The 25,949-nt window shown below is 53.4% G+C and overlaps 1 protein-coding gene across 9 annotated transcripts; it reads left to right on the top strand.

Moving 5' to 3' along the window:
• The first annotated feature begins 208 nt into the window (after positions 1 to 208).
• On the top strand, positions 209 to 25,949 carry PPP1R13L (protein phosphatase 1 regulatory subunit 13 like). Of its 9 annotated transcripts, none has more exons than XM_078360137.1 (14): positions 209 to 261; positions 645 to 870; positions 7,419 to 7,494; positions 7,607 to 7,749; positions 8,725 to 9,232; positions 9,339 to 9,437; positions 9,516 to 9,607; positions 9,922 to 10,390; positions 13,764 to 14,224; positions 19,075 to 19,206; positions 19,288 to 19,421; positions 19,518 to 19,684; positions 23,271 to 23,470; positions 25,359 to 25,949. In XM_078360137.1, the coding sequence occupies exons 3-14, from the start codon at positions 7,440 to 7,442 to the stop codon at positions 25,395 to 25,397; spliced, it is 2,499 nt and encodes an 832-aa protein (XP_078216263.1). In that variant the 5' UTR covers positions 209 to 261; positions 645 to 870; positions 7,419 to 7,439; the 3' UTR covers positions 25,398 to 25,949. The 9 variants fall into 9 exon arrangements, with proteins under 9 accessions (XP_078216263.1, XP_035142911.1, XP_078216265.1 ...); XM_078360136.1 differs by lacking the exons at positions 209 to 261; positions 645 to 870 and adding exons at positions 1,452 to 1,563; positions 2,467 to 2,550; XM_035287017.3 differs by lacking the exons at positions 209 to 261; positions 645 to 870 and adding exons at positions 1,452 to 1,563; positions 2,467 to 2,550 and having other exon boundaries at positions 7,416 to 7,494.

Raw genomic sequence — 25,949 nt, 5'->3', positions numbered from 1 at the left:
TCTGCAGGAAAAACTGGGAAATTTTCCAATTGTGCAGGGCGGAAAACCGAGGAAGAAGTCTTTTTTAGAGAAATTTATTCCTGAAAGCCGCTGATTTCGCTGTTTCTCTGGAGCTCGAGGCCCGTCAGGTCCTGACAGGTCCCCCCACCGTCTGTCCAATATGGTTTGTTGCAACGCCTCCTTAAAGGGGCAGTCACGCTGCTTTTCCGAAGTCTTAAAGAGACAGGAAGGTCGATTGGTCTGAAATTCTTAAAGAGACAGGTAAGAATCCTAGTTAGCAGGGCTGTGTTTTCTCTTTTATATCCCTTCTGGAGAGGCCCAGATGCCTCAGAAATTCAAAACTTGACTGGGAGAAGCGGGAAAATAGAGAAATGAGAGCAATTCTTCCGGAAGGCACGAAGTTCCAGCCTGGGGCGGGGCTTCTGGACTCCGGGGTAGCGGGAAACACAGGGGGAGGAGCTTGTGGTTCTCGAGGGCGGAGCTTCGGACCTGGGAGCCCGACACGCGTGGGGTGGTGTAGGGCACGAGGTAGCGCTTGTGGATCAAATGGGACTTGTAGATGCCCTCAGGAGTTTAGTCTTGTGCGTGGGAAACCTCAATGACTTTCAGGAAGGGACCTGATCAGGGACTCCTCCCTGCCCCAGGGCGCGTGTAAACAGCGGCACGTGGACTCAGATTTGGGGGAAGCACCCACGCCCCTTCCCACTGGAGCCGCCCTGCGTGGGGCGGCGGTTGGAGCCACGGCGGTTGGGACGATGGCTAGACAGGGTGACCCGACTGCATTCCTGGCCGGTGTGTCAGCGCTGCTTCCCGCCCCCTCTGCTAAGATTTAGGATCCTACTCCAGAATTGGGCCACCCCTTCTCCCCAGGTAGGAGAGGCTTTCCAGAGCGGAGGGAGGGCCAAGGGGAAGGGGAAATGTTTCCCCCACTGGGGATCTCCAGACGGTTTCCTTCGCGTGGGCGAGAGCGACACTCGGGTGCAGCCCCTGCAGGCTCCGGGACTACAATTCCCAGAGGACCAGAGGGGGAGACTCGCCCGACGTCGGTCGCGGAGGCTGCTGGGGATTGAAGTCTAAACTAAGACTGAACTTTTGCTGGGATCCTGTAAAGCTCCAACCCGCACTTTTTATCGACGGGGAGATTCAGGCTCAGAGACCGGAGAGAAAACTGATCAGGACAGGGAAAACTGCATCTGAAGGGGTGGGGCAAGGGCTCAGGAATCAGTCTACTGCAGCCACAGTGAGGCAGGCGTCTCGGCTCTTCTGTATCTCCGTGGCCAGGTCGCTGTTGGCTTCTGGGACTCGCCCTACTTGTCTGTGAAATGGACTCTGGGTGAATCCAAATAGGATCTTCTCGGTCTACGTCCTGCCCCTCCGGGACTACAAGTCCCAAGGTGCTCGAGGCGACCTCGGCTCACACCTCCCCTCAGGGACCCGCCTCCCTCCAGCCCGAGTCACGTCGTCTAACCTGTTCCCGGCTCCTGCCCCGCCCCGTTCTCCGCTCCCCAAAGCCGGAGCCCGAGCCGGAGGAAGCCCCCCGGTGCCAGGATCTGCCCCGGATCCGTGAGTTTCACCCTCCTGGGGACCAGAGGCCCTGAAAGAGCCCAACACCCGCGTCCCTGGGAGAATTGGGAGGGACTCGGACGCCAGGTCCCAGGGCGGAATTTGGGGTGCGCAGACGCCTGGATGCTTAGGACGAAACTCTGATGCCTGTTTTACTGGAGGGAAGAAGGCGGGTTCGGATGCTTGAATTATCGGAATGGAGGGATTCGACCCCTTCATCCCGGGGAGACGCCGGAGCTGGGATTCTTGAGTCCCTTGAACTGTGGGGCTCTAGGAAGCCGAGTTTTCGGGTAGTATAGGAGTTCGAATCCCCGAGTCTTGGTCAGAAATGGGAGGCTCAGACTGGTGGGGCTCAGGAATGGGTGACCACCCTACCACCCTCAAGCTGCTGTCTTGACCTATCTTCCAGGTCTCTGAGCAGAATTAAGGGTGGGACAGGGATAGTGGAGCCTGGGTTCCTGAAGTGGAGAAGGACTGGTACCCAGGGTCCCTCCGGAGGCTGTGTCCCGGCTCTCCCCCGACATTCCGGCTCCTGGATGGGGGCGGGGGAGGAGGGAAAACCGAGGCAGGTCTCCAACCTCCTCTGTGCCGCTGAGCGAACCCCAACATGTCATTAACCTGGGCGTCAGACCTGCCTAACCAGAGAAGGGACATCCGCCCCAGGGCACCCCCTGGCGGAGGTGGGCTCCCCTATTGCCTTATATTGATGGGAAACAGCTGGGTTTGCAGAGGTAGTTCCAGAACCTCGGGCAGAATTCTGGAAAGCGGTAGCTGGATTCTGGGAAGTTTACATAGCTTGGCATTTAACCATTAGTCGGAGAGGAAGGGGTAAACTGAGGCTTGGAGCTCACACAGGCAGCAGAGTTTGTGCGGTCAGGATTCAGCCTCCTCCTTTTTCTGCAGCTCTCTGGGGGACGGGATTCCATCCACCTCCGCCAGATTTTCTGCCTAACCTTCTGCCTCTGGGATCCTTGCTCTGACCCTGAGGTGAGAAATGTCACCTCCGCTCCCATCTGTCTGACCTGAGGTATTGTGGGAGATAAGGGAGGGACAGAGGCTAATTCTGGAGGTGTCTGTCTGTCCTTGAGGCTGGGGGAGGGCAGGACCAGGCACCTCCCTCTGTCTCCCCCTTCTCTCCACCCCCATGCGTCCTAAGAGCGGGGATTAAAAACAGAATGGGGGAGGCAGGCATCTGATGAGAGAAGGGTGCTTCCCAGTGTCTGGGCTTGAAGGACATTTGATGATAGCCTGAAATGAAATTAAAAATAATAACCGTGGCTGCCAAGACAGGGCTCTGGGTGTGCCAAGGCCAGGGCTGGTAGGTAGCTGGGAAGGCTGTCATTGTCTAGAGGAGTCTCCAGCGATGGAGAGTTCTCGCTTTGAATGAAGTTTGCTGACCCCAGGGAAGGACTCCTCCTTATGAGTGGAGAAACGGAGGCTGGAGAGTGGATATTGCCCACACCCTGGGCTTTTGCCAGCTTCTGTCTGGAATCTTCCAGGGCTCTGCCCACCCCCTGCCCTCCCCATCCGTCTGGTTCCCCGCCCCCCCCCACACACACATCCCTGACCCGTCCCTAAGTGACAGAGGGTGATCACTGAGTGAACTCAGGAATGTATAGGGAGAATTTAGGACTGAGAAGCAAGGGCTCAGGAAGTTGAGGCCCTGGGTGTCAGAACTCAGGACTTTTAGGATCTCAGAAACAGTTGAAAGGGCCCGTTTAGGGCAGAAAGAAAAAAAATCACGTTGAGCCTTGACCTCTCGCTCTGCTGCCAGACCCTGTGTTATGATAATGAACAGCCAAGGACATCTGGTAATGACGATCCTGTATGTGTGAACTGTATTTCACGCACTGCATTATTCTAATTACCGCTTATAAATTATGTCACTCAATCCTCATACCCCTTTGAGGTGAAGGTATTCTTCCTATGGTACACATGAGGAAACTGAGGCACCGAGAAGCTAAATAAAAAGCCCAGGTAGAGGCTTGGAGCGGGAACAGCCTTAGCGCATTCCATAGACGGCCACAAAGGAGGAAACCGAGTCCCCGAGACAGGGGAGCCTCTCCCAGATTCAATGTGACCGGAAAGGGCTGTCGAAGCTCGACCTGGGTGTTCCCAGCTCAGTCTGGCTCTCTGACACGGTTGCTACTAAAGATGACTCCTCCAGGAAGTCCACAGGATCCTTTGCCCTAAAGAACCTGGCTGGGGTGCAGAGGAGGCCAGGGAAGCAGAGCCAGGGGTGCAGCGGAGGGAGGAGACCAGGGGAGAGGACTCAGAGGCGGAGGTCAGGGGCAGAGGCCTGGGAAAAGACACCCGGTCCGCGCCACCCCCGCGCCCCGCCCTTGTACCCCGCCCGGCCCCGCTCCCTCGCCGCGGGATGTGAGGCACCTGCCCGGGCCCGCTGCGCATTCCCCGGGCCTGAGCTCAGGCGCAGTCCGCCCACCCGGAGGGGTTCGGGGCGTGAACTGGGCGCCCCCTGGCGGCCACGACGTTCCGACCGCCTGTTCCCAGAACAGTCCCACACCCGGGGTTGGCATTTCCTTAGAGCCAGAGGGTGTCAGCATGGAATCTGAGAATCTTGGAAATTTGAGGATCGTGGCGCCGTAGCTCACGCCTGTGATCCCAACACTTTGGGCGATTGAGACGGGGAGGGTGGCATGAGGCTAGGAGTAGGGAGCCATTTATCTGTTTTAACACTTAACAAAGTATTTGTTGTGTATCTCCGAAATTCTAAATGCTCGAGTTTTGATTTCTGTAGTCTCTTCTTCCTAAAGTCCTTAATTCTCAGAGCCCTGAATTCTTCCTGCACCTTCTGACCAGGTGGATTCTTACAATAGTTCCATGAAGTGAACTGTTATTTATCCCCATTTTACAGATTAAAAAACTGAGGTACTATTTTCAGGGTTGGATAGTGGTGCTGCCAGATTTGATTTTTTTGTTGTTGTTTAAGAAACAGAGCCTCACTGTATTGTCCAGGTTGTTCTTAAACTCCTGGCCTCAAGCGATCCTCACACCTCAGCCTCCCAAAGTGAAGGATCACAGGCAGAAGCTACCACACCCGGCCCTCAGCTTTAACATCTTAAAGTCTGACTTGTTACCCAGGCTTTTACCGGCCCCACTATACCATCCATCTAGATTTCCAGAGCGGTGCAATCCTGGGATAGGTAGAATGTGATGCAGAAAGACAGAATTCTGGGTTAGACAAATTGGAGAATTCTAGAATGTTCCAAAGGTAGACTCTTGGACTCAGAACTTTCCAACAATAGACTCTTTAGTTGAGGGATTTAGGCTCTGTAGAACTTTAGTTACACTGCTAAAGTTCTTACAGTTTCAGAGTCTAGGGCTCATAGATTAAAGGGACCTCTCAGAATAGCTGGTTTGGCCAGGTGTGTTGGCTCCTGCCTGTGATCTCAGCACTTTGCGAGGCTGAGGCAGGAAGATTGCTTGAGTCCAGAAGTTCAAGACCAGCCTGAGCAACAAAGTGAGACCCCTGGCTCTACAGAAAAATTTTTAAAAAATAGCCGGCTGTGGTGGTGCAAGCCTGTACCTGCAGTCTCAGTGACTCAGGAGGCTGAGGTGGGAGGATCAGTTGAGTTGGGAGGTTGAGAGGCAGCAATGGGTCACAATTGCAGCCTGGGTGACAGAGTGAGACCCTATCTCAAAAAAAAAAAAAAAAACTGATTTGCCTTCTTTCACTATTGGGGAGACTGAGGCCCAAGGAGTAGAGAGGACTCAACACCCAAGGTCACACACTCCCTGTTCATCCAAATGAGCCACCAGCCCGAACAGGTTTTGCTCCTTCAACTTTCCAAACAGAGGCGGGTATCAGCATGCCCCAGCCTGCCTGGCTGCCTGTACCGCCAGAGCTAAGCGGTGGATGCAGCAGGGAGGTGGAAGAGCTGGCGGGCGTGGTGGCTAGCATGGGATAGGGATGGTGCCGGCCTGACTGGTTCCTGGTGGCCTAGCTCCCTCCCACTGGGCCAGTGACCACAGCTACCCCTCCGCCCCAGCCGCTTCCCTTTTCCTCTTGCTAACGATGGATCAGTGAGAGCCAGACCTCTACTGGATGGGGACCCTAGGGAGAGGAAGCTGAGCAGTCACTTCCCTCTGGGACCCCTCTAATCTGGTGGAGATGACCCAGAATAACTTGGACCCAGGTGTGAAACCCATTACTACCGACTTCTTGCAGGGTGACCTTGAATACATGTTTCTGAGACATACTTTTTTTTTTTTTTTTTTTTTGAGACGGAGTTTTGCTCTTGTTGCCCCGGCTAGAGTCCAATGGTGCGATCTCGGCTCACTGCAACCTCTGCCTCCCCCATTCAAGTCATTCTTCTGCCTCAGCCTCCCAAGTAGCTGGGATTACAGGTGTGTGCCACTACACCCTGCTAATTTTGTATTTTTAGTAAAGACAGGGTTTCACCATGTTAGTCAGGCTGGTCTCAGACTTCCCACCTCAGGTGATCTGCCCACCTCGGCCTCCCAGAGTGCTGGGAGTGAGTCACCGCGCCCAGATCTGGCTTGTGCCTCAGCTTCCTGAGCAGCTGGGATTACAGACACATGCCACCATGCCCAGCTAACTTTTGTATTTTTTGTAGAGATGGGATTTCACCGTGTTGGCCAGGCTGGTCCCTAACTCGTGGCCTCAAGCAACCTGTCTGCCCCGGCCTTGCAAAGTGCTGGGGTAACAGGTGTGAGCCACTGCACCTGGCTGGTTATTGTTTTTACTGTCTTATACCCCAAGCAGTAGGCATGGGGTCTAGTACACAGCAGACAGCAGGATTTATTATTAAAAAACAAAACAAAAACACGGCCGGGCGCGGTAATCCCAGCACTTTGGGAGGCTAACAAGGGCGGATCACGAGGTCAGGAGATGGAGACCATCCTGGCCAACATAGTGAAACCCCGTCTCTACTAAAAATACAAAGATTAGCCGGGCAGGGTGGTGCATGGGTGTAATCCCAGCTATTCGGGAGGCTGAGACAGGAGAATCGCTTGAACCAGAGAGTGGAAGGTTGCAGTGAGCTGAGATCGTGTCATTGCACTCCAGCCTGGTGACAGAGTGAGACTCCATCTCAAAAACAAAACGAACAAACAAGCAAAAAAAAAAAAAAAAAAACACACACAGATCTAGCACAGTGCCACCTGGCCCCTAGTAAACACTCAGTAGCTCATAGTGATTTCATCCTGTGTCTCCTGGCACATTGTGGGTGATTAATAGATGATTATTGAAGGAATGATTCAGGTCTTCTTAGGACCGAGATAAAGAGATGGACACGGCCGGGCGTGGTGGCTCACGCCTGTAATCCCAGAACATTGGGAGGCTGAGGTGGGTGAATCACCTGAGGTCAGGAATTCAGGACCAGCCTGGCCAACATGGTGAAACCCCGTGTCTACTAAAAATGCAAAAATTAGCCGGGTGTGGTGGCGCACACTTGTAGTTTTAGCTACTCGGAAGGCTGAGGCAGGAGAATCCCTTGAACCCAGGAGGCAGAGGTTACAGTGAGCCAAGATCGCAGCACTGCACTCCAGCCTGGGCGACAGAGCGAGAGACTCCGTCTTAAAAAAAAAAAAAGAGAGAGAAGTAAATTATCCAGAGCCTTTAGACCAGGTAAAAAGAGAGAAAAAGAGAGACAGTGAATCTTCCGGAGTCTTTAGACCGGGTTTGGACTTCTCCATGGCACATGGACTTGGCTCTGGCGGAGTTTGGACTTCCCAGCCAGGTGAAGGGTATAGGGCTTCCTGGGGGAGGAACCAAGTAAAGGCGTTGTCCAGCTCCCGAGGGTGCCCGGCTCCCTGAGGGCGGGGTCTAGAGGGGCGGGGTCTTAGCCAGCTCCCTCCCTCCCACCAAGCAGGCGCCCGCTCCGGCTGGCACCATGGACAGCGAGGCATTCCAGAGCGCGCGGGACTTTCTGGACCTGAACTTCCAGTGTGAGCTGGGGTAGGGGGCGGGGCTGGCGGATGGGGGCCCTAGGCGGCGGGGGATGTTGAGGCTGGCCCCTGCCAGGAAGCCTGGTACTTACCTCCACTTCCGACTCCCCAGCGCTGGCCATGAAGCACATGGATCTGAAGCAGATGGAGCTGGATACGGCGGCGGCCAAGGTGGATGAACTGACCAAGCAGCTGGAGTCGCTGTGGTCAGACTCTCCCGCGCCTCCTGGCTTGCAGGCCGGAGCCCCTTCTAGGGTAAGCCGGTCCCCCACCTTGACCTCCAAAGCCAGCTTCTCTCTGCGCCCCACATCAGAGACCTGGATTTCAGACAAGACTGCCCCATGCAGTTATGCAGGCTGTGGGCTCTTCAAGGGAACTTGAAAAAAAGGGGACAGGCCTGGAATCCCAGCACTTTGGAGTGGGATAGCTCAGGCCTGGACTCCCAGCACTTTGGAAGGCCAAGGCAAGAGAATTGCTTGAGCCTAAGAGTTCGAGACCAGCCTCTACAAATACTTTTTAAAAAAATTTCGCCAGGCACAGTGGTTCACGCCTGTTATCTCAGCACTTTGGGAGGCTGAGGCAGGCGGATCATTTGAGGTCAGGAGATGGAGACCATCCTAGCTAACATGGTGAAACCCCATCTCTACTGAAATTACAAAAATTAGCCAGGTGTGGTGGTGGCACCTGTAGTCCCAGCTACTCAGGAGGCTGAGGCAGGAGAATTGCTTGAACCCGGGAGGCGGAGGTTGCAATGAACTGAGATCATGCCACTGTGCTCCAGCCTGGGTGACAGAGCAAGACTCTGGAAAGAAAGAAAGAAGGAAGGAAGGAGGGAGGGAGGGAGGGAGGGAGGGAGGGAAGGAAGAAGGGAGGAAAGGAAGAAAGGAAGGAAGGAAAGGGAGAGAAAAAGAGGAAGAGAGAGAGAAAAGAAAGAAAGAGAAAAAGAGAAGAGGGGACCAGTGGAGGTAGACATCTATCAGGACCCTCAGGAGGAAAGGGGTGTTAAGCTAAGCAGCATAAAGGCGATACAGAGTAACCGGGCTAGCCACGGCCCTGGTTCAGGCTGCCTTCCCACCATTCCTCACTTGCGCTCTCTGCCTGGATTTCCATCGCCGGTCGGCCTCTTCTAGGTTGACTTCCGGTGACCTCTCTTGACACCCCCCCACACACACACATCAACCCTTCCACGAATGTCTCCTTTGAGCTGTCAATGTCCTGGCCTCCCCACAGCCGCCCAGGTACAGCTCCAGCCCGATCCCTGAGCCCTTCGGCAGCCGAGGGTCCCCCCGGAAGGCGGCCACCGAAGGCGCAGACGCCCCGTTCGGACGATCAGAGAGTGCCCCAACCCTGCACCCCTACAGACCACTGTCCCCCAAGGGCCGTCCGTCGTCGCCGCGCACCCCGCTCTACCTGCAGCCGGATGCCTACGGCAGCCTGGACCGCGCGCCCTCGCCCCGGCCCCGCGCCTTCGATGGCTCAGGCAGCTCTCTTGGCCGTGCGCCCTCCCCGCGGCCTGGGCCCGGCCCACTCCGCCAGCAGGGTCCCCCTACACCTTTCGACTTCCTGGGCCGCTCAGGCTCCCCCCGCGGCAGCCCCCTGGCGGAGGGGCCCCAGGCCTTCTTCCCCGAGCGCGGGCCGTCACCGCGCCCCGCTGCCACCGCCTACGACACGCCTGCCTTCGGGAGCTCCCTGCTAGGCGCGGGTGGTAGCGCCTTTGCCCCGCCTCTGCGCGCGCAAGGTGAACCCGGGGGCGGGGGGGGGGCGGTGGCCGACTGGCGGGCCGAAGCGGGCGGGATCCAGGGCTTGCCACCCGTCCCGTCTCATCTTCACTGAAAACTCCCCAGACGACCTGACGCTGCGCCGGCGGCCCCCGAAAGCCTGGAACGAGTCTGACCTGGACGTGGCGTATGAGAAGAAGTCTTCGCAGACAGCTAGCTATGAACGTGAGTGGTGGAGGCCCCGGGAGTGGAGGACCCGGAGCAGAGGTGGCCCCCCAGACCCTAACGATACCGGCCCCACAGGCCTGGATGTCTTTGCACGGCCCGCCTCGCCGGGCCTGCAGCTGTTGCCTTGGAGGGAGAGCAGCCTGGACGGACTAGGGGGCACCGGCAAGGTGAGGAGGCGAGAGGCTTGGGGAGGAGGGGCTGGGCAAGGTTGGGGAGCAGGGTCACGGCCAGTCTCCTGCTTGTGGCTGCCATCTGGGTCTGGGCGCCCTTTCCCACCTCCTGCTTGTGGCTGCCATCTGGGTCTGGGCGCCCTTTCCCACGCTCTCCCTTCACTGTGCTGGGTTTCTGCCCCTTCCTCACCGTTTCGTCTCCCTCACTCCCAGGGCTTCCCTCACCTCTTCTCTCTTCTCACGTTTTGTCCTTACTTTCCCTCCACCCTCCGTCTCTCACCCAATCCCCTTCTCCTTTCCCTCTTCCCCAGGACAACCTCACCAGCGCCACCCTTCCACGCAATTACAAGGTCTCCCCTCTGGCCAGCGACCGGCGTTCAGACACAGGCAGCTACCGCCGCTCGCTGGGCTCCGCGGGGCCGGGGCCGTCGGGCACTTTGCCTCGCAGCTGGCAGCCCGTCAGCCGCATCCCCATGCCCCCCTCCAGCCCTCAGCCCCGTGCGGCCCCACGCCAGCGTCCCATCCCCCTCAGCATGATCTTCAAGCTGCAGAATGCCTTCTGGGAGCAAGGGGCCAGCCGCGCCATGCTCCCTGGGTCCCCCCTCTTTACCCGAACACCCCCACCTAAGCTGCCTCCCCAGCCCCAGCCACAACCACAGCCCCAGCCACAACCACAGCCCCAGCCACAACCACAACCCCAGCTGCCCCCACAGCCTCAGCCACAACCCCCTACCCCAGCCCCCCAGCCTCCTCAACAGACATGGCCCCCTGTGAACGAAGGTAAGTCAGCAATGAGGGCTCTGGAGGGCTGAGTGAAGGGAGAACAAACAGGAGGACCAGCCCAGCCCTGGGGAGGCGGGGAGATCACAGCCAAGTGCCTCTTTCCAGGGACTGTCCTGCAGCAAACTAGGCCAGGCAAGCTTGATTTTGGGTAGGAACCAGGGGATAGCGCAAAGGTTAAGTGTGGACCCTGAAGCCAGACTGCCTGGTTCCACACTGTATGACCTTGGGCAAGTCACTTAACCTCTTTGGGCCTCAATTTTCTTGAGTGTAAAAGGCAAACAATGGGCTGGGCACATGGCTCATGCCTCTAATCCCAGGACTTTGGGAGGCTGAGGCAGGTGGATCACAAGGTCAGGAGTTTGACATTAGCCTGGCCAATGTGGTGAAACGCTGTCTCACTAAAAATACAAAAATTAGCCAGGTGTGGTGGCAGGTGCCTGTAGTCCCAGCTACTCAATAGGCTGAGGCAGGAGAGTCCCTTGAACCCAGGAGGTAGATGTTGCAATGAGCCAATATCTCACCACTGCATTCCAGCCTGGGTAACAGAGCCAGACTCCGTCTCAAAAAAAAAAAAAAAAAGGCCAGGCACGGTGGCTCAAGCCTGTAATCCCAGCACTTTGGGAGGCTGAGGAGGGCGGATCACGAGGTCAAGAGATCGAGACCATCCTGGTCAACATGGTGAAACCCCGTCTCTACTAAAAATACAAAAAAAATTAGCTGGGCACGGTGGCGCGTGTCTGTAATCACAGCTACTCAGGAGGCTGAGGCAGGAGAATTGCCTGAACCCAGGAGGCGGAGGTTGCGGTGAGCCGAGATTGCGCCATTGCACTCCAGCCTGGGTAACAAGAGAGAGACTCTGTGTCAAAAAAAAAAAAAAAAAAAAAGGCAAATAATGATAGGATCTATCTTATTGACATATACTCTTAAATGCATACAGAGTCCTAAAATAGCATCTGATGGGCCAGGTGCCGCGGTTTATACCTGTAATCTCACCACTTTGAGAGGTCGAGGTGAGCAGAGCACTTGAGGCTAGGAGTTTGAGACCAGCCTGGCCAACATGGCAAAATCCCATCTCTACCAAAAACACACACACGAAAAGGAAAATAAATTAGCTGGGCATGGTGGCTCACGACTGTAGTCCCAGCTACTCAGGAGGCTGAGGCAGGAGACTCCCTTGAACCAGGGAGGCGGAGGTTGCAGTGAGCCAAGATCGTGCCTCTGCACTCCAGCCCAAGTGACAGAATGAGACTCTGTCTCAAAAATAAGTAAATAAATAGGATCTGATAGGTAGTGGAAGCTATGACTAGCTACTATATTAGCCAGGCGCTGTGGCTCATGCTTGTAATCTTATGCCACTTTGGGAGGCTAACACAGGTAGGACTGTTGAGCTCAGGAGTTCAAGACCAGCCTGGGCAACATACTGAAACTTTTATAAAATAGTCTTTGCAAGGCCGGTGGCATTGCAGGTGGCTCATGCCTGCAATGCCAGCGCTTTGGTAGACAGAGTTGGGTAGATCACGAGGTCAAGAGATTGAGACCATCCTGGCCAACCTGGGGAAACCCCATCTCTACTAGAAATACAAAAATTACCTGGGCATGGTGGCGCAAGCCTGTAGTCCTAGCCACTCGGGAGGCTGAGGCAGGAGTATCACTTGAACCCAGGAGATGGAGGTTGTAGTGAGCCCAGATTGCACCACTGCACTCCATCATGGTGAAAGAGTGAGACTCCATCTCAAAAAACAAACAAAATACTAAAAATCTCAGACCTCATGAACAAAGCAGTAACTCCAGGAAATTAAAAAAAATACTAAAAATAAAAGTACAAAAAACCTGCCAGGCATAGTAGTGGGTGCCTGTAGTCCCCTACTCCTCAGACTCCACTCAGGAGTCTGAGGTGGGAGGATCATTTGAGCCTGGGAGACCTGGGCTGCAATGAGCTGATAGCGCCACTGCACTCCAGCCTGGTGACAGAGTGAGATCCAGTCTCAAATAAATAACTACCATATTACTTATAATAATTTATTAATATTTTGGGGTGCGAGATCAGTAGGTTAAGTAGATGGGCTTGAGTCTCTTTTCACTGCTGACTTGCTGTGTGACTGAGGATAAATTACTTAACTTGTCTGAATCTCTGTTTTCCCATCTGTGAAAAGAGATTAGTAATATCTACCCTATAGAATTGGGATTGGGATTCAATGAAATTGTGTGTGTGTGTCTGCGTGTATGTGTGTTTTGAGATGAAGTTTCTTGTTGTCCAGGCTGCAGTGCAATGGCACGACCTCAGCTCACTGCAACCTCTACCTCCTAGGTTCAAGCGATTTTCCTGCCTCAGCTTCCCAAGTAGCTGGGATTACAGGCATGTGCCACCACATCTGACTAATTTTTCGTGTTTTTAGTAGAGATGGAGTTTTGTCACATTGGCCAGGCTGGTCGTGAACCCCTGACCTCAGGTGACCCACCCATTTCAGTCCAAAAGTACTGGGATTACAGGCATGACCCACTGTGCCCAGCTATGTGTGTGTGTTATTTATATGTATATATACACATTATATATAAATATATATAATGTGTACGTGTGTGTGTGTGTGTGTGTATTTCTTTTTTTTCCGGCTCACTGCAACCTCCGCCTCCTGGGTTTAATCTATGCCTGTGCCTCAGCCTCCTGAATAGCTGGGATTACAGGCATGTGCCACCATGCCCAGCTAATTTTTAAACAATTTTTAGTAGAGACGGGGTTTCACAATGTTGGCAGGCTGGTCTCAGACTCACCTCAAGATATCTGCTGCCTCAGCCTCCCAAAGTCCCGAAATCACAGGCGTGAGCCGCTTCACTCATCCAATACTGCATATATTTATTTCCACCTGCTTTACTGCCAGAGTGAATAAGACAGAGAGGAAATCATTAAACACCAGGGTTCTACTTCCTGCTGGAGTTTTCGGCCTGAGATGTCAGGAGAGGAAAGTCACATCTACCATGGTTGGTAGAAGTAGATTCTAGAGTCAGCCAGAACTGAGTTCAAGTCCCAACTGCATGGCTTCGGGCAACTGACTCATCCTCTCTGAGGCCCAGATTCCCTTTCAGTAATATGGAGATGACACTCTATCTACCTCACAAGGCAGTAGTGAGATTACAGTAAGTTAGGCATGTAAAGTGCCTGGCACATACACATATGAACTGCTCAATAAATAGGAGGCATCATAATTGTTTATTATTCACAGCCCAAGGAAAGTGTAGCCCAAAGAGGGCAAGGAACTTCCCTGAGGTCACACAGAAAATCAGGTACTGGTCATATATCCTGGAAGTTGTAGAGAGGAAGTCTTGGGTGTCTCCCTGGGGACCTGTTCTCTGATGGGGTTCTTGTTCCGGCTAGGACCCCCCAAGCCCCCCACCGAGCTGGAGCCTGAGCCGGAGATAGAAGGGCTGCTGACCCCAGCACTGGAGGCGGGCGATGTGGATGAAGGCACTGTTGCAAGGCCCCTCAGCCCCACGAGGCTGCAGCCAGCACTGCCACCCGAGGCACAGTCAGTGCCCGAGCTGGAGGAGGTGGCCCGGGTGCTGGCTGAGATTCCCCGGCCCCTCAAACGCAGGGGCTCCATGGAGCAGGCCCCTGCCGTGGCCTTGCCCCCTACCCACAAGAAACAGTACCAGCAGATCATCAGCCGCCTCTTTCATCGCCATGGGGGGCCAGGGCCTGGGGGGCTGGAGCCAGAGCTGTCCCCCATCACTGAGGGATCTGAGGCCAGGGCAGGTCCCCCTGCTCCTGCCCCACCAGCTCCCATCCCACCCCCCACCCCGCCCCAGAGCAGCCCACCAGAGCATCCACAGAACATGGTAAGTAATACAGGAGGAAACCGGGGTATGTTTGCTAAGTGGATTCGGGGGCTGTAGCAAAGAGCCCCCCAAATACAGTGGCTTAGATGAGATCGAAGTTTTCTCCTCTTTTGAGTAAAAGTCCAGGAGTTTGTAGCCCAGGACTGTAGGCAGCTCACTGGAGTCAGGACCCAGGCTCTCTCTACCTGGGGCTCTGCCATCTCTCAGGGGTGTGTCTACCCTCATGGTCCTAAATGGCTGTCACTAAGTCTGCCCTCCAGCCAGGAAGAGAGAAGGAAGAAGAGAAAGTGCCCTTTCCCATTTCAGGCAGAACCTGGGAGTTCCACACATGACTCTGCTCCCTCTCACTGGCCAGGAGCCCCGCTGCAAGGGATGCTGGGAAATGTAGTCTTTAATCTAGGCATAGCTGTGTGTGAGTATCTGGAGGGCCTGCGGGAGTCTTGGCCACATGGAGATTTTCTCTGCTCCTTCTCTCCAATAACCTGTGCCTGTGCCCTGCCCCGGGCATTCCTTTAGCAATCTCGAGTCTTACACCTGGACGTGACTGAGTCTTGGCACAACAATGAGTGCATTCTGGGACTGAAGTCTTTGCGTGACTCAGGGAAGTCACCCTCTCTTCTCTCCCTCTCTGTCTCTGGACACAGTCTCTTGTGTCTGCTCTGCTTTCTCCTCTATTTTTTTTTCAGGCAGAGTCTTGCTCCACCACCCAGGCTGGAGTGCAGTGTTTTGATCTCAGCTCATTGCAACCTCTGCCTCCCAGGTTCAAGATCCTCCTGCCTTAGTTTCCCAAGTAGCTGGGATTACAAGCATGCACCACCATGCCCAGCTAATTTTGGTATTTTTAGTAGAGATGGCATTTCACCGTGTTGGCCAGGCTGGTCTCAAACTCCTGACCTCAAGTGATCCATCCCCCTCAGCCTCGCAAAGTGCTGGAATTACAGACGTGAGCCACTGTGCCTGGCCTCGCTCTCTCTTAAAAAGTGAGTGTCAGGCCGGGTGTGACCAAGATCAGCGGGAGACCATCCCCTGTTCCAGTGGAGACAATAGTAATAGCAGTTAACAGTTATGTGCCAGGTATTATGCACTATATCAATGTATTTAATCTTGGCTGGGCACGGTGGCTCATGCCTGTAATCCCAGAAATTTGGGAGGCTGAGGCGAATGGATCACAAGGTCAGGAGTTGAAGACCACCCTGGCCAACATGGTGAAACCCTGTCTCTACCAAAAATACAAAAATTACCCAAGCATGGTGGCACATGCCTATAATCCCAGCACTTTGGGAGGCAAAGGAGGGTGGATCACTTGAGGTCAGGAGTTTGAAACCAGCCTGGCTAACATGGTGAAACCCTGTCTCTGCTAAGATACAAAAGAAATTAGCTGGGCTGGACGCGGTGGCTCACGCCTGTAATCCCAGCACTTTGGGAGGCCGAGGCAGGTGGATCACGAGGTCAAGAGATCGAGACCATCCTGGTCAACATGGTGAAACCCCGTCTCTACTAAAAATACAAAAAATTAGCTGGGCGTTGTGGTGCGCGCCTGTAATCCCAGCTACTTGGGAAGCTGAGGCAGAATTGCCTGAACCCAGGAGGCGGAGGTTGCAGTGAGCCGAGATCGCGCCATTGCACTCCAGCCTGGGTAACAAGAGTGAAACTCCGTCTCAAAAAAAAAAAAAAAGAAAGAAAGAAATTAGCCAGCCGTGCGGCCGTGGCAGTGTGCACCCATAGTCCCACCTACCTGGGAGGCTGAAGCAAGAGAATTGCGTGAACCTGGGAGGCGGAGGTTGCAGTGAGCCGAGATTACACCACTGCACTCCAGCCTGGGCAACAGAGAGAAACTCTGTGTCAAAATAAAATAAAATAATCTCTTTAAAAAAAAAAAAAAAAGAGTGCCGGGCGCGGTGGCTAATGCCTGTAATCCCAGCACTTTAGGAGGCCGAGGCGGGTGGATGACGAGGTCAAGAGATCGAGACCATCCTGGTCAACATGGTGAAACCCCGTCTCTACTAAAGATACAAAAAATTATCTGGGCATGGTGGCGCGTGCCTGTAATCCCAGCTACTCAGGAGGCTGAGGCAGGAGAATTGCCTGAACCCAGGAGGCGGAGGTTGTGGTGAGCCGAGATCGTGCCATTGCACTCCAGCCTGGGTAACAAGAGCGAAACTCCATCTCAAAAAAAAAAAAAAGAGTTGCCCGGCATGATGGCTCACGCCTGTAATCCTAGCACTTTGGGTGGCCGAGGTGGGTGGATTGCCTGAGCTCAGGAGTTCCAGACCAGCCTGGGCAACATGGTGAAACCCTGTCTCTACTAAAATACAAAAGAAATTAGCTAGGCGTGGCAGTGTGCACCTGTAGTCCCAGATACTCAGGAGGCTGAAGCGGTAGAATTGCTTGACCCAGGGAGGTGGAGGTTGCAGCAAGCTGCGATTGAGCCACTGTACTACAGCCTGGGCGACAGAGTCAGGCTCCATCTCATTTAAAAAAAAAAAAATTATAATATCATGGAATGATTACTACCAATTGTTGAAGTTACCAAATTTGACAATTAAAGATGTTCATATTTTGAATTATAAAATCACAAATTCATGCACTGATATGTTGTAGTGGAGGTTTTTTTAAAAAAATTATACTTTAAGTTCTGGGCATTATTATTATTATTATCGAGACAGAGTCTCACTCTGTTGCCCAGGCTGGAGTGCAGTGGCAAGATCATGGCTCACTGCAGCCTCCACCTCCTGGGTTCAGGCAATTCTCCTGCCCCAGCCTCTCGAGTAGCTGGGATTACAGGCACGCGCCACCATGCCGAGCTAATTTTTGTATTTTTAGTAGAGACGGGGTTTCACCATGTTGACCAGGATGGTCTCGATCTCTTGACCTTGTGATCCACCCGCCTCGGCCTCCCAAAGTGCTGGGATTATAGGCTTGAGCCACTGCCTCTGGCCTCTTTTTTTTTTAATTTTTAAAATTTAGGACCAGACATGTTCTGGATCCCAGATAATTTTTAACATTTTTTGTAGAGACGGGTCTCACTATGTTGCCCACACTGGTCTCAAACCAGGCAAGAGCCACTGTGCCCAGCTGAGAATTATATTTTAAATTAACACTTTCCACTGTAATGAAACACACCAGCACCACAGAGAGCTTGGGGAATATAAATAAAAATAGAAGAAAGGACAAAATCACAGCACTCACAGAGCACCATCACTGACATTTTGAGTATTTCCTTCTAGTTTGTTGTCATTTTTTGAGATGGAGTCGCTCTGTCGTCCAGGCTGGAGTGCAGAGGCGCCACCTCAGCTCACTGTAACTTCCACCTCCTGGGTTCAAGTGATTCTCATGCCTCAGCCTCCTGAGTAGCTGGGATTACAGGTGTGTGCCACTGTGCCCAGCTAATTTTTGTATTTTTAGTATAGACGGGGTTTCACCTTGTTAGCTGGGCTGGTCTTGAACTCCTGACCTCAGGTGATCCACCCTCCTGAGCCTTCCAAAGTGCTGGGATTACAGGCATGAGCTACTGTGCCCAGCCATTTCCTTCTAGTCTTTTGAAATGAAATTCTAATGGAAAAATACGAAAGTTCTCAATCATAGAATCTCGGGATTGCAGAGTCCTGACCCCTCAGCGGTTTGAAATAGCACAACCTAGCATTTCTACAGTCACGACATGTTGGTGTAATCGAGCATCTGGGAATTTTGGATTCATTGCCTGTTGGGATCTCTGAATTCCAGAATCTTAAAATCACGGGAACTCTGGAAAGAGCAAAGACCAGAATCACAAATGCTATGCATTCACACACTTGGAATAAATAAATGCATTTTTTTTTTCTTTTGAGACTGGGTCTCACTTGTTGCCCAGGCTACAGTGCAATGTCATTCCGTTCAAGCAGTCCTCCTGCCTCAGCCTCCCAAGTAGCTGGGAGCACAGGTGTATGCCACCATATCAGGCTATACTTTTATTTTTTGTAGAGACTGGGTCTCACTGTATTGCCTAGGCTGTTCTTAAACTCCTGGGCTCAAGTGATCCTCCCACCTCAGCCTCCCAAAGTGCTGGAATCAGAGCAGTGAGCCACCTTGCCCAGACCAGAATAAATGAATCTTATAGGAGGAAAATTAAAAATAAGAAGGTACATGAGGCTGGGCACAGTGGCTCCCACCTGTAATTTTAGCACTTTGGGAGGCTGAGATGGGTGGATCACCTGAGCCCAGGAGTTCAAGACCATCCTGGGCGACATGGTGAGACCTGTCTCTACTAAAAATACAAAAATCAGACAGGTATGGTGGCACAGACCTGTAATCCCAGCTACTCTGGAGGCGGAGGCTGGAGAATCGCTTGAACCTGGGAAGTGGAGGTTGTAATGAGCCAAGTTAATGCCACTGCACTGCACTCCAGCCTGCAAAGGGAGACCAAAAAAAAAAAAAGAAAGCACAAGGAATAATACAATACTCAAATTCCAAACATCTGGAATTAACACAACTGGAAACGTTTTGCCGGGCGTGCCTTATTGCATGTATTATTGACAAAAGAAACGTGAGCTTGTGTGTGAATTGAATAACTGGTTCCACAATCATTGTTTTGAACTTACAGAATTACTTTGCCACCAATCCCATGGGCCCCCAGCTTTCTCTCAAGTGTCATGGCTCAAGTTTCTCAAATCACAGGATTCCCTGTCTATGGCAGGGAACTGGAGGCTCTAGGAGGAGGACGGAGGCACCTCCTCCCCCACCACTCCGAGTGAATCCCAGCCCTACTCCTGTTTAGATGGGTGTCACGGTCCCTGGACCTCTGTTTCCACCTCTAGGTCATGGATATACTAACAATCCCTCCAAGTTACTGAACTCCACGCCCTGTCCCCCAGGAGATGCGCTCGGTGCTGCGGAAGGCGGGCTCCCCGCGCAAGGCCCGCCGCGCGCGCCTCAACCCTCTGGTGCTGCTCCTGGACGCGGCGCTGAGCGGGGAGCTGGAAGTGGTACAGCAGGCGGTGAAGGAGGTGAGTGCTGCTGAGCGGGAGGTGGGTGCGCCAGGATGCCAGCCGCAGGACTGAGACTTGCCCCTCCTCCGGTGCACTTAGATGAATGACCCAAGCCAGCCCAACGAGGAGGGCATCACCGCCCTGCACAACGCCATCTGCGGTGCCAACTACTCTATTGTGGACTTCCTCATCACCGCGGGTGCCAACGTCAACTCCCCCGACAGCCACGGCTGGTGAGCCCCGACCCGCGCGGTGGGCTGGGTCCCCCGTGGGCGGACGCGCGGGCCTCTCACGCATCGCTCCCCGCAACCCCCCACCCCCACGCCTAGGACACCCTTGCACTGCGCAGCGTCGTGCAACGACACAGTCATCTGCATGGCGCTGGTGCAGCATGGCGCTGCGATCTTCGCCACCACGCTCAGCGACGGCGCCACCGCCTTCGAGAAGTGCGATCCGTACCGCGAGGGTTATACTGACTGCGCCACCTACCTGGCAGGTGCGAGGCAGGGCTGTGGCGCCTGGGTGCCTACCTGGTGGGTGCGCAGGCGCGGGGAGGGGCGCAACCACCCCCCACTTGGGAGAGGAGGATGTGGAGGCCGTATCAACCCGGTGGCAGGATTGCAGAGGAGGAGGGGGAGCAGGGATGGACCGCCTGAAGGGGTGGGGGACTGTGCCCCCCTAAGGGAGAAGGGGAGATAGAGGCTGTGCCATGAGAACTGGGCATCTTTGGGGAGGAGCCTGGATGTAGAGATTGGTTTGCTCACCTTTGGCATCTGCAGGGGTGGGAAGCTGGACGTTTTCATCTACCTGGTGTAGAGCTCTGGGCAGGTGGGCTCTGGCACTTGGAGAGGTATTGCCACGGGCCTGGTAGGTAAGCAGGCTACAGCTGCTGGAAAGCGGCCTGTAGGAAGACAAGAGGCTGTACCCATCTCTCCAGGGGACCGGTTACAGCACCTGGTTCCCTGAAGGGAGGGGCAAAGTAGGCTGCACCTGGGGGATTGTGCACAGGGTATATTCACACCTGGAGGAGCAAGTTGTATCTCAGTTTGGGTGAGGAAATTCACAGAGTTGGAGTGAGAGCTGGGACTTGGGGGTGAGACAGAGTATATATTTGAAAGGTGAGCTTGGTCAGGCTACAGGACATTGAGCTGTGCCACCTACAACAGAAAATGAGTGAGAGGAGTGGGGGAATGCCTGCCTTTAAAGTGAGCTGGGGCAGGCAGGAACTGTACCACCTGGAGAGGTACAGACCATTCCCTGAAGGGGGAACCATGGGACAGGGTGTGGGTCATTATACCTTTGTCATGGGTAGGTGGAACCTGTGAGATGTGAGTTGTCCTGGTCTGCCTGCCTCAGACATGTGAGGTTGGGAAAGTGAAGTAAAGATTGAACACTGGCCAGGCGCGGTGGCTCACACCTGTCATCACAGCGCTTTGGGAGGCCGAGGCAGGCAGATCACGAGGTCAGGAGTTCAAGACCAGCCTGACCAATGTGGTAAAACCCCATCTCTACTAAAAATAAAAAAATTAGCTGGGCGTAGTGGCGCACGCCTGTAATCCCAGCTACTCGAGAAGTTGAGGCAGGGGAATCACTTGGACCCTGGAGGCAGAGGTTTCAGTGAGCCAAGATCACGCCACTGCACTCCAGCCTGTCTCAAAAAAAAAAAAAAAAAAAGGCTGGGTGCGGTGGCTCACACCTGTAATCCCAGCACTGTGGGAGGCCGAGGCAGGTGGATCACGAGGTCAAGAGATCCAGACCATCCTGATCAACACGGTGAAACCCCATCTCTACTAAAAATACAAAAAATTAGCTGGGCATGGTGGCGCGTGCCTGTAATCCCAGCTACTCAGGAGACTGAGGCAGGAGAATTGTCTGAACCCAGGAGGCGGAGGTTGCAGTGAGCTGAGATCACGCCATTGCACTCCAGCCTGGGTAACGGGAGCGAAACTCCGTCTCAAAAAAAAAAAAAAAGTTGGACAACACACTTGGGCATGAAAGCAGGAGAAACTAGAACGAAGGGAACTGAACCACTGTCCCCTGCAGAGGAGGAGCGTGGTGACCTACTGCACCCTTTAGAAAGGGGGCTAAGTTCTTTCTTTCCTAGAGATGGGATTTCCCTATGTTGCTCAGGCTGTTTTCAAAGTCCTGGGCTCAAGTGATCCTCCCTTCTCAGCCTCCCAGAGTGCTGGGATTACAGGTGTGAGCCAACATGGCTGGCCAGCCCAGGGACTAAGTTCTTGATGGAGATTACACGCTGAAATTGGGAGGAGGTTCAGGTGGGTTCTACCATCGAGAGATGACATTACATCCTCTTTGGAGGCTCCATTACTTGGCGGAAGGCAATGGAGTTGGACAGCACCATCTAGAAAGGGGGCAATGAACTCGGCACAGTGGCTCATGCCTGTAATCCCAGCAGTCTGGGAGGCCTAGACGTTAGGATGGCTTGAGACTAGGAGTTCAGCCAAGGCAACATAGGGAGACCACCTCCCTTCCCTGTCTTTACAAAACATGTATTTATTATTTTTGAGACAGAGTCTCGATCTGTCGCCCAAGCTGGAGTGCAGTGGCGCGACCTCAGCAACTTCTGCCTCCTGGGTGTAAGCAATTCTGCCTCAGCCTCTCGAGTAGCTAGGACTGTAGGTGCTCACCACCCTGTCCGGCTATTTTTTATATTTTTTAGTAGAGACAGGGTTTTGCCATGTTGCCCAGGCTGATCCCGAACTCCGGAGCTCAGGCAGTCTGCCCGCCTTGGCCTTCCAAAGTGCTAAGATTACAGGTGCGAGCCACCATGCCTGACCTCCACGAAAAATTTATATTTATTTATTTATTTGTCAGACAGAATCTCACCCTGTTACCCAGGCTGGAGTGCAATGGCACAATAGCTCACTGCAATGTTTGCCTCCTGGGTGAAGGCGATTCTCCTGCCTCAGGCTCCCAAGTAGCTGGGATTACAAGGCACATGATACCACGCCTGGCTAATTTTTTTTTTTGTTTTATTAGTAGAGACAGGGTTTCACCGTGTTAGCCAGGCTGGTCTTGAACTGACCTCAGGTGATCTGCCTGCCTTGGCCTCCTGAAGTGCTGTGATTACAGATGTGAGCCACTGCACCTGACCTACAAAATATTTGATAATAATAATAAAATAAAGATTCAGGAAGAGTCTGAGGCAGGAGGATTGCTTGAATCTGAAAAATCGAGGCTGCAGTGAGCTTGATCTCACCACTGCACTCCCACAGCCTGAGCGGTAGAGTGAGACCTTGTCTCAAAAAAAGAAAGAAAGGAAAGAAAGAAAGAAAGAAAGAAAAGAAAGAGAGAGAGAGAGAAAGAAAGAAAGAAAGAAAGAAAGAAAGAAAGAAAGAAAGAAAGAAAGAAGCAGATGAGCCTACTTAAAGGTGGAGAGTAGAACCATATCATTCAAGGAAGGTGGAATCTTCCACAGGGACTGTACCACATAAGCTAAGCTCCAGGGCAGGGCAAAAGACTGGACCTCTAGGGTTGACAGGGAGATTCAGCAATGTACAAGAAGGAATCCTACTTGTAATCCCAGCACTGTAGGAGGCTGACGCAGGCAGATCACCTGAGGTCAGGAGTTCGAGACCAGCCTGGCCAACATTGTGAAACCCTGGCTCTATTAAAAATATAAAAATTAGCCAGGTGTGGTGGCAGGCGCCTGTAATTCCAGCTACTTGGGAGGCTGAGGCAGGAGAATAGCTTGAACCTGGGAGGCAGAGGTTGCAGTGAGCCGAGATCACGCCACTGCACTCCAGCCTGGGCAACAGAGTGAGACTCAGTCTGAAACAAAGAAAAAAGAAAAGGAAATGGGGGCCACTGACTGTCTCAGGAGTGAGTGGCCCATCTGGATGCCTCCCCCAGTGTCCTCGAAATGCTCCAGACTGCCAGTCCCAGCATCTGACTCCAGCTCCGGTTCCCATCTGCAGCCATGGGCACACACAGCGTTTCAGGGTGTTCAGCCCCCTGCTGGGACAGGCACCAAATTGCAGGGCCTGTCCGGGTCCCCACATGGCCCCTGCTCCTGGGCCCCCGGGCTGGGCTCTCACCTTCCCTTCTGTGTCATGTTTCAGATGTGGAGCAGAGTATGGGGCTGATGAACGGTGGGGCGGTGTACGCCCTCTGGGACTACAGCGCCGAGTTCGGGGATGAGCTGTCCTTCCGCGAGGGCGAGTCGGTCACTGTGCTGCGGAGGGACGGGCCGGAGGAGACCGACTGGTGGTGGGCCTCTCTGCACGGCCAGGAGGGCTACGTGCCGCGGAACTACTTTGGGGTGAGCCCAGGGGAGGTGTCGTGGGAACCTCCTGACGGTTGTTTAGAGAATAGGATGATCCCACAGGAAAAAGAGGGGGCGAGAAGAACAAAATGGGTGAGGGAGGTCAGCAAAGTCCGTTATTGGTCATGGGAGGAGAGGAAAAGATATTTAATGTGGGCCAGGCGCTGTGGCTCGTGCCTGTAATCCCAGCACTTTGGGAGGCTGAGGCGGGTGGATCACGAGGTCAAGAGATCGAGACCATCCTGGTCAACATGGTGAAACCCCGTCTCTACTAAAGATATAAAACATTAGCTGGGCATGGTGGCGCGTGCCTGTAATCCCAGCTACTCAGGAGGCTGAGGCAGGAGAATTGCCTGAACCCAGGAGGTGGAGGTTGCGGGGAGCCGAGATCGCACCATTGCACTCCAGCCTGGGTAACAAGAGCGAAACTCCGTCTCAAAAAAAAAAAAAAAAAAGATATTTAATGTAAAAAAATTACATTATATTTAATAGTAATATGGGGGTAAGGGAGGGTTCGTTATAGTTAGGGGAGTAGGTGAGGAGGAGGCCTTTATTTTATTTTTTATTTTAATAATTTATTTATTTTTTTCTGAGACAGAATCTCGCTCTGTCGCCCAGGCCGGTGTGCAGTGGCGCCAACTTTGCTCACTGCAACCTCCACCTCACAGGCTCAAGCAATTCTCCTGCCTCAGCCTCCCGGGTAGCTGGGATTACAGCCATCCACCACCATGCCCAGCTAATTTTTGTATTTTTAGTAGAGACGGGATTTTGCCATGTTGGCCAGGCTGGTTTTGAACTCCTGACATCAGGTGACCTGCCTGCTAACCACACCTGGCTAATTTTGTATTTATTTAGTACAGACGGGGTTTCTCCATGTTGGTCAGGGTGGTCTTGGACTCCTGACCTCAGGTGGTCCACCCACCTCTGCCTCCCAAAGTGCTGGGATTACAGGCATGAGCCACCTTGCCATGCCAGATTTTTTTTTTTTTTTTTTGAGATGGAGTCTCACTTTGTTGCCCAGGCTGGAGTGCAGTGGTGTAATCTCGGCTCACAGCAACCTCTGCCTCCTTGGTTCAAGCAGTTCTCCTGCCTCAGCCTCCCAAATAGCTGGGAATACAGGCACGTGCCACCATGCCCAGCTAATTTTTTTATATTTTTAGTAGAGATGGAGTTTTACCACATTAACCAGGCTGGTCTCGAACTCCTGACCTCAGGTGATCCACCTGCCTTGGCCTCCCAAAGTGCTGGGATTACAGGCGTGAGCCGCTGCAACCAGCTGATTTTTGTTTTTTGAGACACAGCCTCGGCTCTGTTGCCCAGGCTGGAGTGCGATGGCGTGATCTCAGCTCCCTGCAACCTCTGCCTTCCAGATTCAAGTGATTCTCCTGCCTCAGCCTCCCTAGTTGCTGGGATTACAGGCATGCCCCACCAGGCCAGGCTAATTTTTTGTCTTTTTAATAGACAAAAAGACAAAAAATTTGTTGACCAGGCTATCTTGAACTCCTGAGCTCAGGTCATCTGCCCACCTCGGCATCCCAAAGTGCTGGGATTACAGTCGTGAGCCGCCATGCCCAGCCCTGAGGGTTTTTTTTTTTTTTAATATGGAGGTGGGACCCAAAAAGACAACCAAGGTGTTAGAGAGAGGTAGGCTTCTCCTTGTGGCAGTAGGAGAGACTGGGAATATCCCATGTCATCAATGGAGGCTCTGATTGGAAGTTTCCATCTGGTTCTTGGAGGTGACATAGAACTTGGATTCTGGAGCAGTTTGGGAGATGCTGAGAGAGTCCCCTTAGGAAGGGGTGAGAAGATTGAGACAGGTGGTAGATTTGGGTGTGTGATGGGGAGGTGGGAGCTCCTGATGTCTGAAGATCCTGTGTCTCCCCAGCTCTTCCCCAGGGTGAAGCCTCAAAGGAATAAAGTCTAGCAGGATAGAAGGAGGTTTCTGAGCCTGACAGAAACAAGCATTCCTGCCTTCGCTGCAGACCTCCCGCTCCGTTTTCTGCTTCTTTTATCTGCACTCCTCGCCCTGCTGGTGGTGGTCCTCGCCACCGGTTCTCTGTTCTCCCGGAAGTCCAGGGAAGAAGGAGAACCCCAGCCTTAAATTTAGGAATCTGCCTTGGCCTTGGGAGATCCAGGAAGGGCTGGAAATCACTGGGGACAGGAAACCACTCCGTTTTGCCAAATCAGATCCCGTCCAAGGTGCCTCTGATGCCTACCCCACCACCACCTCCCCCAGCAAGCCAGCCACCTGCCCAGCAGAGCCTGGGATGGGCGACCACACCCCTGGATATGCCTGGGAGTCACCGCTGCCTCCAGCTGTCCCAGCAGTCTTAGGGTCTAGGTGGGAAACATTGGCTTCCACCAGGATCCCTGCCCCACCTCTCCCCAGTTAAGTGCCTTCATACAGCACTGGTTTACTGTTTATAAACAAAATAGGGAAACTTTCCTTTATAAATAAAAGTAGGTTGCACAGAAA

The sequence above is a fragment of the Callithrix jacchus genome, chromosome 22 (assembly GCF_049354715.1).
Source record: "Callithrix jacchus isolate 240 chromosome 22, calJac240_pri, whole genome shotgun sequence".
Taxonomy (NCBI): Eukaryota; Metazoa; Chordata; class Mammalia; order Primates; family Cebidae; genus Callithrix; species Callithrix jacchus.
The sequence above is the reverse complement of the archived record's forward strand: the minus strand, read 5'-3'. Positions and strand labels throughout refer to the sequence as shown.